Raw genomic sequence first — 15,567 nt, 5'->3', positions numbered from 1 at the left:
GGGGGGTCCGTCCCCGTCCCCCGCCTCCGCTGGGTTACACCTTACGGACCGGGGGGCCCCGCCCCGGCCCTGACGGTGTGGATGCCCGGCCCCGCCCTATGCGGGGGCGGGGCAACGGGTAATGGGGTCCCGCTGCCCACCCCTAGCAAGGATAGGTCTAGATTTTAAATAAACAAGTTTTTTACGAATTATTTGTAAAAAAAAAAGAATTTTATGAATAAAGAATAATTTTTTTATATTTCTTTAAGGCCGAGTCGGTTTTATTATAAAAATTTATATAAGATTTATCTATTTAAAATTTATACAAAATATTTCTGTTTTTTTAACATCACGTATGCGTATAATTAATATAAAATCGTTTTAGAAAATGGATGCTGATGCAGATCATTGATCTCTTAGCTAAATATAACATTATCACGAATTCTTCACACCAATCTGCAAAGAGAGTTAGTACTTAATTTTTAATTTCTAAAAGAAAGTTTACAAACCGAAAGAGTCTTGATGTGCTTATCAGATCTATTTATATTTACAAAGAATTTTACAATTTAAGATATTGCATTAAGAGAAATGCTTTTGTAAGATACACATGTCGTAAAAGTAAACTCAAAATTTGATACGATTTGATTTAATATATTAAATTGTAAATTTATTTTTATTATAAAATAGATCTAATATATTATGTGAAATTATGTTAATTTATAAATTTATTTTTATGATATATTTTTGTAATTGTAGTAATTTTTTATATTAAATTATCTTAATATATTTAAAAAAATAATACTTATAGTTATGAGTATACAAATAATATATAATTATTTTAAAAAATTTGAATAAACATGAAACTTATATACATAAATTTTTTTTAAATAATAAATTTTATTTATATTTAAAACGATCACACGACAATCATCTACCTCACGATTAAGCCGAGAGACTGAATGGAAACGTTCATGCACTTGCAAAATTTGAATTTGAGGAGCGTGCGAGTTAGATCCAAACCACCGTACAAAATGAGACAGGAGTTTTTAACTTTTTTTAGACGATTTGGCCTATTTTGGTGTATTGAAAACGTATTGAATTTATAGACCATACAAACAAAGTAATTTCTGTCTTGTTCTATTTTTGATAAGTCTATCTTGTTCTTAAGCTCCTTTTCTTCAATATTGGTGAGTTATATCTCAAATTGCTTTCAAGGACAAAACAGTTTCAATCTGATTGGATATGAAAACTATTTTATCTAATCTTATCATTATCATTTTTTAAAAATTTTATATAAAATATAATAAATAAATCTATTTTTTAAAATTTTAAAATAATAATAATATTAAAAAATTATATTTTAATAATATTTTATTTAATTTTTATCTTAATTCATCTCATCTCAATTTCTTATACATACAGATTATGTTGGGATTATTTCACGTAAGTTGTGGAATGAGCTAGTGATTAATTTATAAGTGTGAGGAAAATCTTTACATCTTAAATTGACTTTTGAGATTGAGAGAAGTCAAAGACTACTCAACACTTATATCATAGTCAAGTTTATTAACAATCTTAAGTCAAACAGTTAGTGAAAGAAATGAGTTATCGCTACCTTCGACTCAGAATCTAATGTGTGAGAAAAATTTGTTAGAATTGTCTCATATCGATTATAAAAGAAATTAGTAGTTAGTTTATAAATATGAAAAAAAAAATTATTTCTTAAACTAACTTTTGAAATTGAAAAGAGAATCAACACCCCAATATATTGTATGTATTTCTTCCTATTTTTTAAGACACTCAATTATATAATATTTTCTCCGATAAATGAAAAATACAGGAAGGGAGTCCGACGAGAGAGATCCCTAGTTTGGACATAATAGGATATTAGGACGGCTGCCTTTATAAAGGATATTAATCACTCACCCAAAAGTGGGTGGCTTAATAGGGAGGTAATTAATTACAGGGTTTATACCATATTGAAAGTATTTGTCATCTTCTCTGACAAGATATCTTCCATTGCACTATTGCGAATTGGGGTGTGTACCTTGACCGGAGGGTTTATACCCTATTCAAAGTATTTTTGCATGTGGACAAGTGCATCTTTTGCCACAAGTTATACCCGAATGGACGGTAATGTAGAGGGGTCTCTAGGCATAGGAGGAGGCATGGAATCCAAATAATCCATTTTTGACATGAAAAAAGAAAAAATAAGAAAAAAAAAAACAGGAGACTGGAGAGGGAGGGTATGCATGTATGAAATAGGTAGGGGGGAAGGTTTGGGTGAGAGTAGTAGGGACAAAATGAGATGGGGGCTAGAATTTATGCGTGGCGTTCTATGTCAAGTGGGGGTGCATCTTTGTTCATGCTGTCCACCACTCGTTTGGCCCTTTTACTTTTCTATTATGAGTGAGAATTGAGAAATCTATGAAACAGCAAGCGGACTTTGCAAGGCAACAAACCCTGTTCATTTAATTTTAAAAAAATATAATTATAAGTATAATTATGTATTAATCTATATACTAATGTGATGTAATTAGTTAAAAAATAAATTTTATTAAAAATAATATTAATTTAAATTTTAAGTATGAATAAATCAATATTAATATACAGATTAATATACGACTGTGCTTGTATGCAACAAAACTCTTTAACTTTATCCTCCTATCCCAATTCCCATGCCATTTAAAGTTAAAAAATAAATAAATAACCACCAATGGTTGAAAACCATATAGAGTCTAGACCGATTAAATAATTCAGTATTATTAAAAAAAAAATTCAGATATTTTTGTTAATCTGCACGAGATATATAGGAGTGTTTGGTACGAACATTGTTCGGTCAGTTTCTTTGCTCGGTAGTTCTCTCTCCGTCACTATCTCTCTCTCATCCCCCCCCCCCCCTCCTCACACGAACAAAAAAACCAATTATTTTATGCTTCTCAAAACATCAACTCAAAAATAAAACCGGTCTGGTTTTGAGTTTCTCTTTAAGCTTATGACTCAAACCTTAAAATGCGTCTCCACCCATCCCTTCGACTCTGTCTTTTTTTTTTTTTTTTTCCAACGAGTCAATGACCCAATGTTCCATTTCCTCAGCTTAGTGGTTTCGTAAACTTTTGGTGGGCTTTTCTAGATGGATTTTGGGGGGGTGGGTTTTGATGGATTAATGGGTTCAGACAGTGGTTTTTCTTCTCTTGCGTCAGATCCTGAGACAAAGCAGAAGTGGCACGGAGCTGGATTGCTCAAGCAGCAGAGATCTGGTAACTCTGAAGATGACTTGAGAAGCTCAAAGCTGGCCAAGACTGATGACTTCTCTGCCTCCAAGGCGATGCTGCTTCAGCAGAAAAACGCTTTATTGAGATCTAGTTGCACTCTCTTCTCTGATGGTCAGCAACAACAGCAAATGCTAAGCTTCTCTTCTCCCAAATCAGAAGTTCTTGTGGCGGAAAAGAACTCTCAGAATGCCCCATTGCCCTACCTTTACCAGGCATCATCTGCTTACACTAGAAATACAGGTACATATATCAAACAGTTTTAAGGTTGTATTTAATCATGTGGTGTCCGGGACATCCTTTGGGGAACCAAAAGTTAAATCACTTGTGAATATCGTTTGGAGAGTTAATGGGGAAGTAACTACTTGCATGGATCTGTTGATTTATGTTTGACTGTCGGGTCGGAAGCATTGGACAGATTGTGTTTAGCTAAAAAGCTATGGTTGTTATGTGTTATATGGGTTTTGATTACCCTGTACCGGTGGAGTGTCTTTTCGAGGAAATCTCCTAGTGGTCTTTGTTTTTAGTCTTGTCAAGAAAAAAGAGTGCAACTTTATCTTCTCTCTTAAAATTCCTGTCTTCCTGTTTCAGGGAGATGTGTTTTCCTGATATTCCCCCGCAGTAGACTTGGGCACAAAAGAAGTAAATCTAGTGAGCCGGGATAGAAAGATCAAAGAGCCATATCAGCAAGAAAAAGCCCATTTTTTTTCGATTGGTTCCGAGCCCTCTATCCATCTGATCTTTCCCCTTCGTTTTCGGTTTTTCTTATCTTTGTTAGTACTATGACTTTCTTTTTTCGAATTATCAAAGACAAGAAATTCATCATTGTTGCAGCCACCTTAAAATAATGCAGTCAAGAAATAATTTTGTGTTCCCTGTCGCGCCCCTTTCCACCCCCTCTTTTTCTGCTTTCTTTTCTTGTATCATGGAGACAAACTTTTTGTCTACATCTTAGTATGAAACGCCTTGAAATTTTGGCTTTCTTGACCTTCATACTTCCTTTCCACCGCTTATCTGATCTTTTCTGGTTTTCTTTTTCAGGCTATAGCTCCGGGAGCTTGGATGGTTCGAGCGTGCATGGTTTTTTAGCTGGAGCCCGAGGGCCTTTCACTCCATCTCAATGGATGGAGCTAGAACACCAGGCGTTGATCTATAAATACATAACTGCAAATATTCCTGTACCATCTAACCTGCTCATCCCAATTAGAAAATCCCTTGATTCTGTTGGGTTCTCTACTTTTCCAGGGGGGCTTCTGAGACCCAGTACATGTAAGTTCTTTCCCTGTTCCTTGTAGAGGCTAAATAAAGCGAGATTTTGTACATTCTCCAGATTTGCATGCGCCTTTAGAGTAATTTTTAATTGGCGTTTGATAATGAAAGTTGCTGAACATGGCCCTCCTCTCTCGGATTTAATTAATTTAGCACTGTTCTCACTGTTCAAAATTTCTATTTTTTATTTGTGAATTAATTATCAGTTGCTACCCAACAGTAATTTTTTTGGTTTTTTGCCGGAGGGTGGTGCATATAGAAAAAATCTAGTCTAACATTTATTTTTTCATTATTCTCTTCATTTCATGACATGACACGTCATTAGATGATAGGTTCATAAATAAAATATAATAATTAATTTCCAATCATTTAATGCCACGTTATAGGATGATGAGAGTATCATTGGATGATTAGAGTGAGATAATAAAAATATTATGAGATGATGAGTAACATTACTCTTTCATTTAAATAAAAATATTTGTACTCTCATTAACCTTCTTTAGTTTCTTGTTTTCTTTTGGGGAGGGGTTCTCTCTAAAGTTTCCGTCACTGTTCTCTTCTTTGATTTTGGATGCTTTCTGTCATTTGCATGCATCAAGTGGGATGGGGTTCTTTCCATCTGGGATTCTCGAACAACACCGACCCCGAGCCCAGAAGGTGTCGTAGAACTGATGGGAAGAAATGGCGGTGTTCACGGGATGCAGTAGTCGATCAAAAATATTGTGAGCGGCACATGAACAGGGGCCGCCATCGTTCAAGAAAGCCTGTGGAAGGCCAAACTGGCCATGCCATCACCGGGACTACCTCCTCCACCAGCAGTACTAACTCAAAGCTGATGCCTATTGCTTCATCCACATCAGCATCGACGGTGGTGCCCAGTAGTGGCGGTGGCCGCGGCATATCCAGCAGCCTCGCCACTGCCCAACAACAACTAAAGAACTTGCAGCACGATGCATCTAATCCTTCTGTGGCCACCACCAACAGGTGAATATATAATGATTGGCTCAAGTATCCGTTCTTTCTTATTGAGCAGCGCTGATTTATATTTGCTCGAACTTTATTAGTTAGTATCATTCCAGCATTTAATTTCCACCCGATGTTGTAGTTCTTTTGGGAGGCCAATGTCAATGATGGTTTGGTAATTTCTGTCGCAGGATGTTTGTCAACAAAGACAATATGGGTGAAAGAATGCAAGGTCAACCAGGCCTCTCCATGCTATCTTCGGCCTCCATTGACCAGAAACCGAAAGAAAACTCATTCACGATTCAGAAACAGCAAATGACATACGATCAACCCTCTAGAAATGTGTTTGGGCTAGTCACTTCTGATTCCCTCCTCAATCCTTCTCATAGAAGCCCCAGTCTAATGAACTGTTCATCGCAGGAGGTCAGTGACAGAGGAGGTGAATCACAACAATCTCTTCGTCATTTCATTGATGACTGGCCAAAAGCCCAACCTGATCGTTCGGCCATTTCTTGGCCTGAGATGGGCATGCGATCAGACAGGACCCAGCTTTCAATTTCAATCCCCTTGGCTTCCTCAGACTTGATCTCGTCCGCTTGTTCTCCAGCCAATGAGAAACTCACGCTAGCTCCACTCAGACTGTCAACGCCCGAGTTAGACCCGATAAGGATGGGTTTGGGAGTGGGTAGTAGCGGAGTCCTCAATGAACCAAACCAAAGGCAAGCAAACTGGATTCCTATCACATGGGAAACTTCCATGGGAGGTCCTCTTGGAGAAGTCTTGCATAGTAATAGCAGTGCAGCGGACTGCAAGAACTCATCTGCACTGAACCTTATGACTGCGGGCTGGGACAATAGCCCTCCTGTAGGATCATCTCCAACTGGGGTCCTACAAAAGACAGCTTTTGGGTCTCTTTCTAACAGCAGTGCTGGGAGCAGCCCGAGAGCCGAGAATCACAAGACAGTACTGGAAGGAGCTGGTGGTCAGTGTAATGACCCCCTTGGCTCTCAACTCCTGTGAAAATATATTCCTCGTCCTTGCCTGCCTTGTAGACTTGACCTTTTCCAACTCAGAAACTGCAAGTAAAGTAGTTTTAACTGTAATGAGAAACAGAGTGTGTTAATCTTTTTAAATTCATAACCTGTCTTCTTTTTGGGCTCACGATTTGGGTTTGTTTGTGTTACATGAAAATTTGATTATTGCATCGCATGTTTCTCTTTGCTATCTTTTTCCTTCACCCGTGTTTCTCTTGTTGGAGATACTCTTTCTTATCGATCCTTTGGGAAGGGAGTGTAGCCCCCCACCTCTTGGTGTCCAAAATTCGTAGAAATGGTTAATCTTAATTTTTAATATATTTTTATTTTTTTGGTTCCACACGCTATTTTACGTAGGATGCTACTACAGCATCGAAGGAGTGACACATATCGGTACACTCCAGACAGTTTAGCATTATTCTTTTACGTATCATTTATTTTACGTACCTTAATAAAATTTACCCTTTTACTTGCATTTAAGTTTTGGGATTTCGATCTTTTAGAGGGCATCCACAGGAATCTGTTTGGTCAACTTATTACAACATCAGAAAAGTTTGAATTTATCTGAGGCCGAGCTATATTATTCACAATTGAAATATTTTAATTATGTATAGTGTTCAAACCTACTATATTTGTGAAAAGAGTAAAATTGGATACAGTTATGAAGTGTGCAAACGTCATACAAATATTTTGAAAGTGAGATCTATTATTAAAAAATTAATTTTCATTTTATATGAGTTTCATATTTATTTATTTTTTAAAAATAATTACACGGCGTTTACACATTCACGACTATTGCAATTATCATTTCTCTACTAATAAATCATGAGTTTAAGGTTCCGTTTGGAATTTGGATTGAACTAAGATTAACTCTATTTAGTTTAATTTTAAATCTAACATCCAAACACTTAACTTTCAAATCAATAAACTCATGTCAACTCAAAACTTTTTTATATGAGTCATATAATATTTTTTAACTCAATACCTATTTACACATATGACTCATAATCTTTTTCGGCTTCCCATAAATACATATAAATTTATCTTAATATCCAAACATATCTAAACTTATTTTAATTTTCACAAAATTCACTCTATAATTTCAAATCATTATTATTTATAAATAACTCAACTCTTCTCAACTCAACTCAAGATCCCAACTAGACCTAAAATAACAAATATGAAATTATATAAAATTATATCAGTTAAACCGAGTTTAAACATATTTGACTCGTTTAATAAACCTCCAAATGCAATTGAAGGTAAAAGAAAAGCGAAATGCGAGTTCTGAAAAGCGGATAGCCGAAAGGAGAGGATGCAGAACAAAAACGAAGGGACCATTGCCAACTCTCGTAGCTAGACTCGGAGAGTGCGGTTTCAAAGTTCAAATTTTAAATCCACAAAAATTGACGCTCCACTTTTGATAGTTGTCTTCTGACACTAGTCCTTCAAAGTGAACGGCTCGAAATTGGGCCCATTTCAAAACAATTCAATTTTAGCATTTTTGCACGAGATTATCAGCTGCAATTTACAATCAAGTTATGGGTAATTTAACTCACATATTGGCCAAACATTCTAACCCGCACAACTTATCTCATTCAATATTCATAACAAACTAAAAATTAGTAGTGACAATATACGATACAATTTGTGAATTTGATATGAAGATGGAATAAACGTGGTTGAATTTAATATAAATAAATTTGAATCCAAACGGATTAACACAATAAGATATGATTAATAAATGAGTTAATTCTTTATTAATACAAAAAATTTTATTTACAGATTTTATAAATATTTAATTTGATATGCCTTATTGTATTGTTAAAATATAATATTAATATTAGTATTTGACTACGCTAAACTTATTTTTGTTAATATGTGATTTTATTTTATAAAAATATTAATTTTATTTTATATATTACTAGCTAGTTTAATATTGATAATAAAATATTTTATCATGAATCTATAAATTAGATTAATAAAAAAATACACCAGTGGGTTTAACCTATTTATATGGATTTAAGCAATAAAAATTAAATATTAAACATATTAAGTGGGTTGTGTCATATCACCATTTATACAAATCTTGCTAAAATTTAAAGATCTAACTTGTTTAATTAAATAAGTGTATTTTAATGATTCATATAATCTAATATTCACGACGTAGATGCGAACACAATCTAAGATTACAAATATAAATATAAATCAGAAAATAATAGGGTTACTATTATTTTACTACCTATTTAATACTTATTTTGTATTTGATTTTTTTTTGTTCCTTGACGTGACATCAAGATTTTAATTTTAATTTCTTTGATATTTTCGTACACTAATTAATTTGAATATATATTTTAATTTTTTTTAGCAAATCACTGGCAGTACATTACCAAGTCAAAGTGTCGCCAAAGAGGCAAAATGTGTAGCAGTAACATTGTCCATTACGAATTGCAACCCATGCCGAAAATGCACAAAATTGAGTCCAGATTTCATTGGACAAAGTTGGTCATTAAGGTATTAGAATATTAATGTGGACTAAAAGGAAGACGCTCATAGTAACTAGTAAGAAGCAAAACAAGCAGCGTAAACAATCTACTGAGATCAGTGATAAAGCATTAAAAAGAAGGATACTTCAAGTTACAAATAAAAAATAAATAAAGAAATCTAAGTAATATAGAGGTGTGCGTAACCCAAACTTCAAAAAACTATTTGGTGAAATCAAACACTACCCAGACAGATCAAGAAGTTGGATGAGTAAAAAGCAATAATAGAAAACTGCCCTGCGATCAAAGGCATCTCCAGTAAACTGTTCAACGGGAACCCCAAAAATAGGCAGAAAAACTACTAAGAATAATCAAGAAACTATAACGAAACTAATTCACAAAATTCTTTTAATGAAGATAATGAAAATAAAATGTGTGGCGCTCATATTCTATGGGTGTAAACGTGTCTGTCATGCCACGGCAATGGCATTCAGAACGAGGAATTTTTATAATCATTGCAACCAACACCATGATTTTGCGTATGCGAGAAGAAAAAAAGTTGAAATTTAATAAATAGCTTGGAGATTTTCATAGACATTTTGCCGTCGGAACCTGGAACTGGGAGTGGAAGCTCGGCGTGGAACGTATCTAGGTATTGCAGGTGAGATACCTCGTTTATTTATAGGAGCAGGAAACAAAGCCGGATTTCGAAACCCTAGCCACGCCGCCACCCACAACACACTTAGGGCTGGGCTTAATAAGCTCAAAGCTTGACCCGATTTGAATATGATTTTTTTTGGTCCGGGCCTTGGCCACTGAGAGTTATTTATGTTGGTGGGCTTAGGTTGAAAAACTCATTGACTATATGTGTTTATTAAAAATACTAGGTGGGAGTAACGTGCAAAGCACGTTTGTCTAATTTTATGAAATGATTATTTGTAAAAAATAATATATATTTTATAAAAATTATTGATGTCACTTAATAATTTAAGGCATATTGGAGAAAATAAAAAAATTAATTCAAAGTATCATATAATCCAATATATGTTTATAACATCTATAATTTTAGTAAAGATGTATATGAAAAATTTAATAAAAGTCTAACACAAACGGTAGTTCAAAATATGTGTCGTTTGATGTTTGTATTATATTTCATCAATTTATGTCATCCTGTAGACAATCAATAGAGACAACATTGAAATTCTTATTTTGTTGTTGGTTGAGTCGATCAGGGATAACATAAAGTTAAAATATAATCTTTTTATAAAATTTGTGGTATAATATTTTCTATATATAGCATATATATAAATCATAAAATATATTTTGAAATTGTTGGCCGAATTTACTCCTTGATTAGCTCAAGGATCACGGCCTTTGTCACGTGCCTATCATAGCAAGCCCACGTATGGAATATGACTTAGCGGAAGCTATGCCCTACTACCATGGAGAAAAAAAAACACTTTGATTAAACACACTTATATTATATATTATATGAGATTTTTAAATTTGAAATACTCAATAATTTGAGTTAATAAAACGTATAATACACGTATATTATATTTAGGGATTCACTTCTTATCCACCTAATACACGTGTATATATTAAGGAGAGAGAAAAAAATATAATAACTAATCTTTAATTACTTATTATTATATAAACTATTAATATTATAATTATTGAGATTAATAAATCATATAACAACATTGAATGCTATCTCTCTCAACATTTATGCCTTCATTTTATGTGTCAAACCGTTAAAACAAACGGTGTTAACTTTAACGGAAAAACAAGATTTTCCGTTTCATACACACTTTTTATATATAGAAGATATATTTAAAATAAAAGGCTGTCAAAAATACAAAAAGATAAAAATTAAAACTCTAGGTTTCATCTATCATTTTTGTGTTTATATTTTTTTAATAAAACGCGCGGTACCACATGGTAATGCTACGTTAAAAGGATTATTTGAGTGATAAGTTTTAGATGCCTAAGTAGCATTATTTTAAATATATATATATATATATATATGTGTGTGTGTGTGTGTGTGTGTCAAAAAAATAGAGAATATAACGAAGCAAAGTAGTGCATAGGTGGATCCTTGCCACTTCAGAAAATACGCGGTGACGTGTTGGGCAAGCGAATGGGAATGCATCTTAAAAGTAAAGATGCAGTCTTTTTTGCCGATTCGTGTGCACTTGTGTGTGAACTTTTAGAAAGGAGAGATTCCTTAGGATTTTATGATGAGGTGGAGGAGGCTATAAACAATTGGCTCGCCAATTTGTGTTCAGATTCATGGTGTACGTTTAGGACTTGGTAGAGATGCAGTCGTAGAGTTCAACAACAACGAGGGCAGCCAAGGCTTAAGTGGTTATTGGATCAGTGGTTTGATATTTTTTGGTCCATGAAGTTTTCCTTTCGAATAACAACAAAGAGTAGCTGTGATTAGGGGTGTGCAAAAAAGGCCTTGGGCCGGTCCGTTCGATGCAACCGAATTGAGCCCACTCGACAAATGCCGGGTTCTTCGGATCCATGTCACCTACGGGTTGAGAGAAATCCATATCGGTCGAAACCGATAGATCCGCTATACGCTTTCACTGCACAAGCTCTTCCTCTCAGTTTTAGAAACCCTAGCCACTGCCGTTCGATTTTGCCGTTCGATTTCGCCGTTCGACTTCACCGTTCGTCTTCGCTGTCCAAGCCGGTAAGTCCCTCTATTAAACGCATTTTCCCCTAAACTGAGCAATGATTTTGTGCCCTGGATCCTTCCTCTCTCTGTTTGTAATAAAAAGATGATCCTCTCTCTGTTTTTAGAGCTTCGTTTCTAACTGCATTGATATGGAGATTGATGAAGATGAAGGGTATGTTTATGATGACTGAAAAGCATTCCCGTGTAGACATAGTTCCATTCTCAATACTTCGTATTTTCCCCTTGATCCCCATCCAAGGCTAGCAACCGGATAAGGATGAGTTTTCCTTATTTTTCTTCTGTTATAAATTTTTATGGAAATTTTTTAAATAAATAGCCATACATTTCTACGGATATGACGTCCATTAGATTGAGCTGTATCTTGTGCGATTTCTTCATGTTGCTGGGTTCACATTTAATTTTTGTAGCACACATTTTGTATTCTAATTTGTCAAAATTTTTGTATCTTTCCCAGAAAAAGTAATGGACCTGGATGCTTTTCTTTTTGGTTTTGTTAATTTTTTTGAAGGGAATGAATGGACCTTGGTAAAAGGATGCTTTGGAGACTTAGGACATATTTCTCCAAGAGAGACTAGAATAAGAGGCTCGAATAAAGTGAATTTTGTACAATAATTGCCCTGAATTGCCTCAAATTCTCTCCAGATCCTAAGCAATAAATAAATAACGTTCATCTGTTCATACAAGAAAGAAATGCTGATACAGGATTGAATACACGGTCTACAAACCCACATTACGGCATTGGTCGTTTTCCAGTTTAACTTGGCACTCTTGAAGTCATGTTTAAAATGAATGTATCATGTTGCACTCCTTTTGTTTAAAAGGAACTATGAGCACTCCTTTTGTGCAAAAAAAATAAACCCTTTCATTAGAGAACCAAATGCAGATATCCATAACCAAATTCAGTGCTCATAGTTCATTTGGTTCTAACTGCAGTGATATGGATATCTTTCTTATCTGATCTTCAAGACAGAAAAGTCTTTGATATCTTCTACAGCCTGTCCAAACCAAGACCAATTCTCTTCTTTACAGCTAACATCATTAACCATTTGATCAAGGGCATCCCCTCAAATATTACCTGCTGAAGACCTAGCTCCAAACTCAACTCTATAGCTCTTTCAAGTGCCAAGACAGCAAGACTACATATAAATCTCCTTGGCAAACCTGCAGAAGCCAGAAATTCACCATATGCATCCCAGTTCCTTAATACTATACCACCTCCCATAACAGACTTTTTCTAAGTAAGATAGTAGTTTGGTTAAAAATAACAAGTACAGAGGATGGGTAAAGGTGGTGACCCCAATGAACACCCTAAAGCTGCTCTTACAAAATAAAGATATAAAAATACTTAAATTGTAAAATGACTCCAACCCATTGGGCCAGTCCTACATATATTCTTTGGCATGATGGGTTAACGTATCTCCACAAAAACTATTTTTGAGACGATTTAGAGATTAATTGTTGTTAGGTTCAAGATTTGTATTACAAGTTGAAGGTATTGCCATTGAACTCCAATCTTAGTTGTAGACGTTTAAGGTTGTCTGCTTAAAGTTTAGTTAGGTTGAATATCTGTTTGAAATGCTTGGAATAATTCTTCAGCTCATGCATTGCGAGACTACTTGTTCTTGTTATCCTCCTCTGTTCTTCAGTTTTAATACATACTTTTTATTTTTCTTGCAAATTACACTGGCTGGCTCTCTTGGCATAAAGTTCTAGAATTTCTCAACACAGTTCATTTTTATTAATAAGCAATTCCTTGTTTTGGTACGGGGACAAATTTATGGTAATGTAAATTTAGAACAGCTATGATTATATAATGTTGGTGGCCTTGAAATCATTTATTATTCTTAAATTAATGCCATAACTCAAGGCTTATGCTCTATATGAATGGTATGATTTTTATTTTCACTCATTTGTATATGATTTGTATGAATTAAAAATTCTAATTTGATTTTCCCCAATGTTAGTTTCTAAACCTTTGATATTGGATTTGTAGATTCACTTGCAAAATGGTGGATTAAAATGGAATGTAGGTAGTAGCTTTGGAAGCCCAAGGATGAGTGGAGGTTTTTGAATTATAAGGGATGCAGGGAAATTTTGTTGCTGCCTTCTCAAACTATGGAATTGGTTTTAATAGGTTTTAATGGCTTTAACAGTAATTGTATAGAAAAAGATGTTTATTTTGTAATTTTTTTATTGATAGTTTTGTACTAGTATTTTGCTCACTTCTTAGTAATGAATTGATATTGATTCGTATGGGAATGACAACAAACAGATAATCAACTCACCTGCAAGAACCTTCAGATTAAAAAAAAAAAAAAAAGATCTGTCCGTACAGAACCGCATGTACGGACGGGTCAGGTTGGGTTGGCGCGCTTTGCCATCTGGGTCGGATCGGATCAGGCACAAATCCGACTATTTTTAATCGGGTTGCAGGCACTTGTGATTATGATCCTGTCGTAGTTTAATTATTTTGAGCCGTGCTAGAGCTGGTGGTTGCCATATGTGTACGGGTTTTGTGTTGGGAATTTGTTCCCGGCCCATGCATAACTACTTTAAAACTTAAATTACCAATAGTAAACCCTGGTGGCGGCCTTGGTTAATACAAGCTCCATGAAGATATCCCATCTATCTCCGGATACAAGGATTGATCTTGAATGGTGCAGTTATCATACCTCTTTTTAAGTCTTTTATTTACCAATTCCATCATCTTTCCAAGCTATTACATTGGTTTGCACCGAGTCTCACCTCTCATTCTAACATCCATCCCATGCTATAGGGATTCTCTACAGTTAGATTGTTTTATTGGAGAGAAACTCATATTAATTAATGTAGGCAATATGGAACCTATATAGACATTTTAACATCTAAGTTTGTTTTTTGTTTTTTTGTTTATCTCTCTCTCTCTCTCTCTCTCTCTCTCTCTCTCTCTCTCTCTCTCTCTCTAAATTGGATCATAGGCAAAAAAAGAAGAAAAAAAGAAGACGAGGGTCTTAATTATCCTATTGTAAATAGAAGAGACCGGGATCTAAGTTATATATAATTATCAATTATATTTGTTAGTGTGACATTTTTTAAAATGACTGTATTTAAGTGATTAATTATATTCACAATGCGTGCAATGAGTTTATTGCATTGCTCAATCCAACACGATAGTACAATAGAAAATACTTCAACTACAAAGTAAGTATATAAAAATAAATTACAAACTGATATAACTTGATCATGTGATACGTCACATTATAAAATTATTTTTATTATAAAATGAATCTAACAAATCTTATAAAACTACGTTAGTTTATAAATATATTTTTTGGAAAATGATAGAAAGACGGGCCGCCCCAGCTAGCTTGCATTAGTAGAAGGATTCAAAAAAAAGACTTAACTTCTCTCTCTAGGTAAAAGAAATCAGGTAACCGTCCGAGGGAGGTGGAGCTTCGGCTCCTCCCTCCCTCCCCCCAACCTTTGTTGTTTTCATTTCTGTTTTTCAATGCTTTTTCCTGAAATAAGATCGGCTCCGGAGGCCTCCACCAGAGGCTGTGACCCGAGACCTTTACTTCTTTTTTTACACCCAGCTGGGCGGAGAGGTTTTCTTTTGGGGTGGAGGTTCTCGGTTGCGGTTTTGGGCGAGATCCCTGACTGTTTTGTATAGTCTTCTGTGGGATGTTCCTCAGAGGGTTACGACGTGAGTTTGAATCGGGTGACTTGCTCCTGGAGATGATGGTTTTGCTTGTTGGCTTGGGGTGCTTCCCGCGGGCTTAAGGATCTCTGTTTTACCATGGAAAACAGAGGGTGGTTACGGGGTGCAAGCCGAGCTGCATGGAGGTTTTAAAGGGGTTGGGGTGGAGTCCGGAAGCTTCTCA

The 15,567-nt window shown here is 35.0% G+C and overlaps 1 protein-coding gene and 1 non-coding gene across 3 annotated transcripts; one reads left to right on the top strand and one right to left on the bottom strand.

Annotated features, from left to right (window-relative positions):
• Nucleotides 1–2,852: 2,852 nt before the first annotated feature.
• LOC122319245 (growth-regulating factor 1-like) lies at nt 2,853–6,644 on the top strand. 2 transcript variants are annotated; one of them, XM_043137225.1, is made up of 5 exons: nt 2,853–3,494; nt 4,293–4,520; nt 5,120–5,504; nt 5,675–5,825; nt 5,904–6,644. In XM_043137225.1, the coding sequence occupies exons 1-5, from the start codon at nt 3,113–3,115 to the stop codon at nt 6,501–6,503; spliced, it is 1,746 nt and encodes a 581-aa protein (XP_042993159.1). In that variant the 5' UTR covers nt 2,853–3,112; the 3' UTR covers nt 6,504–6,644. The 2 variants fall into 2 exon arrangements, with proteins under 2 accessions (XP_042993159.1, XP_042993158.1); XM_043137224.1 differs by having other exon boundaries at nt 2,855–3,494; nt 5,675–6,644.
• A 2,793-nt stretch (nt 6,645–9,437) lies between these two features.
• On the bottom strand, nt 9,438–9,525 carry LOC122274889. Its single transcript, XR_006228427.1, has one exon. It is a non-coding gene; the product is annotated as a small nucleolar RNA snoR8a (small nucleolar RNA).
• Nucleotides 9,526–15,567: the final 6,042 nt, after the last annotated feature.

The sequence above is a fragment of the Carya illinoinensis genome, chromosome 8, assembly GCF_018687715.1.
Source record: "Carya illinoinensis cultivar Pawnee chromosome 8, C.illinoinensisPawnee_v1, whole genome shotgun sequence".
Lineage (NCBI taxonomy): Eukaryota > Viridiplantae > Streptophyta > Magnoliopsida > Fagales > Juglandaceae > Carya > Carya illinoinensis.
Note: the sequence above shows the minus strand (reverse complement) of the source record. Positions and strands in the feature narration are given on the sequence as shown.

Excerpts from the sequence above, each read along its gene's own strand:
- LOC122319245 (XM_043137224.1), top strand. The coding sequence starts at position 3,113 with ATGGATTTTGGGGGGGTGGGTTTTGATGGATTAATGGGTTCAGACAGT. Across the intron at positions 4,521-5,119 it reads GCTTCTGAGACCCAGTACAT|TGGGATGGGGTTCTTTCCAT; the intron begins GTAAGTTCTTTC and ends GCATGCATCAAG. Across the intron at positions 5,505-5,674 it reads TCTGTGGCCACCACCAACAG|GATGTTTGTCAACAAAGACA; the intron begins GTGAATATATAA and ends TTTCTGTCGCAG.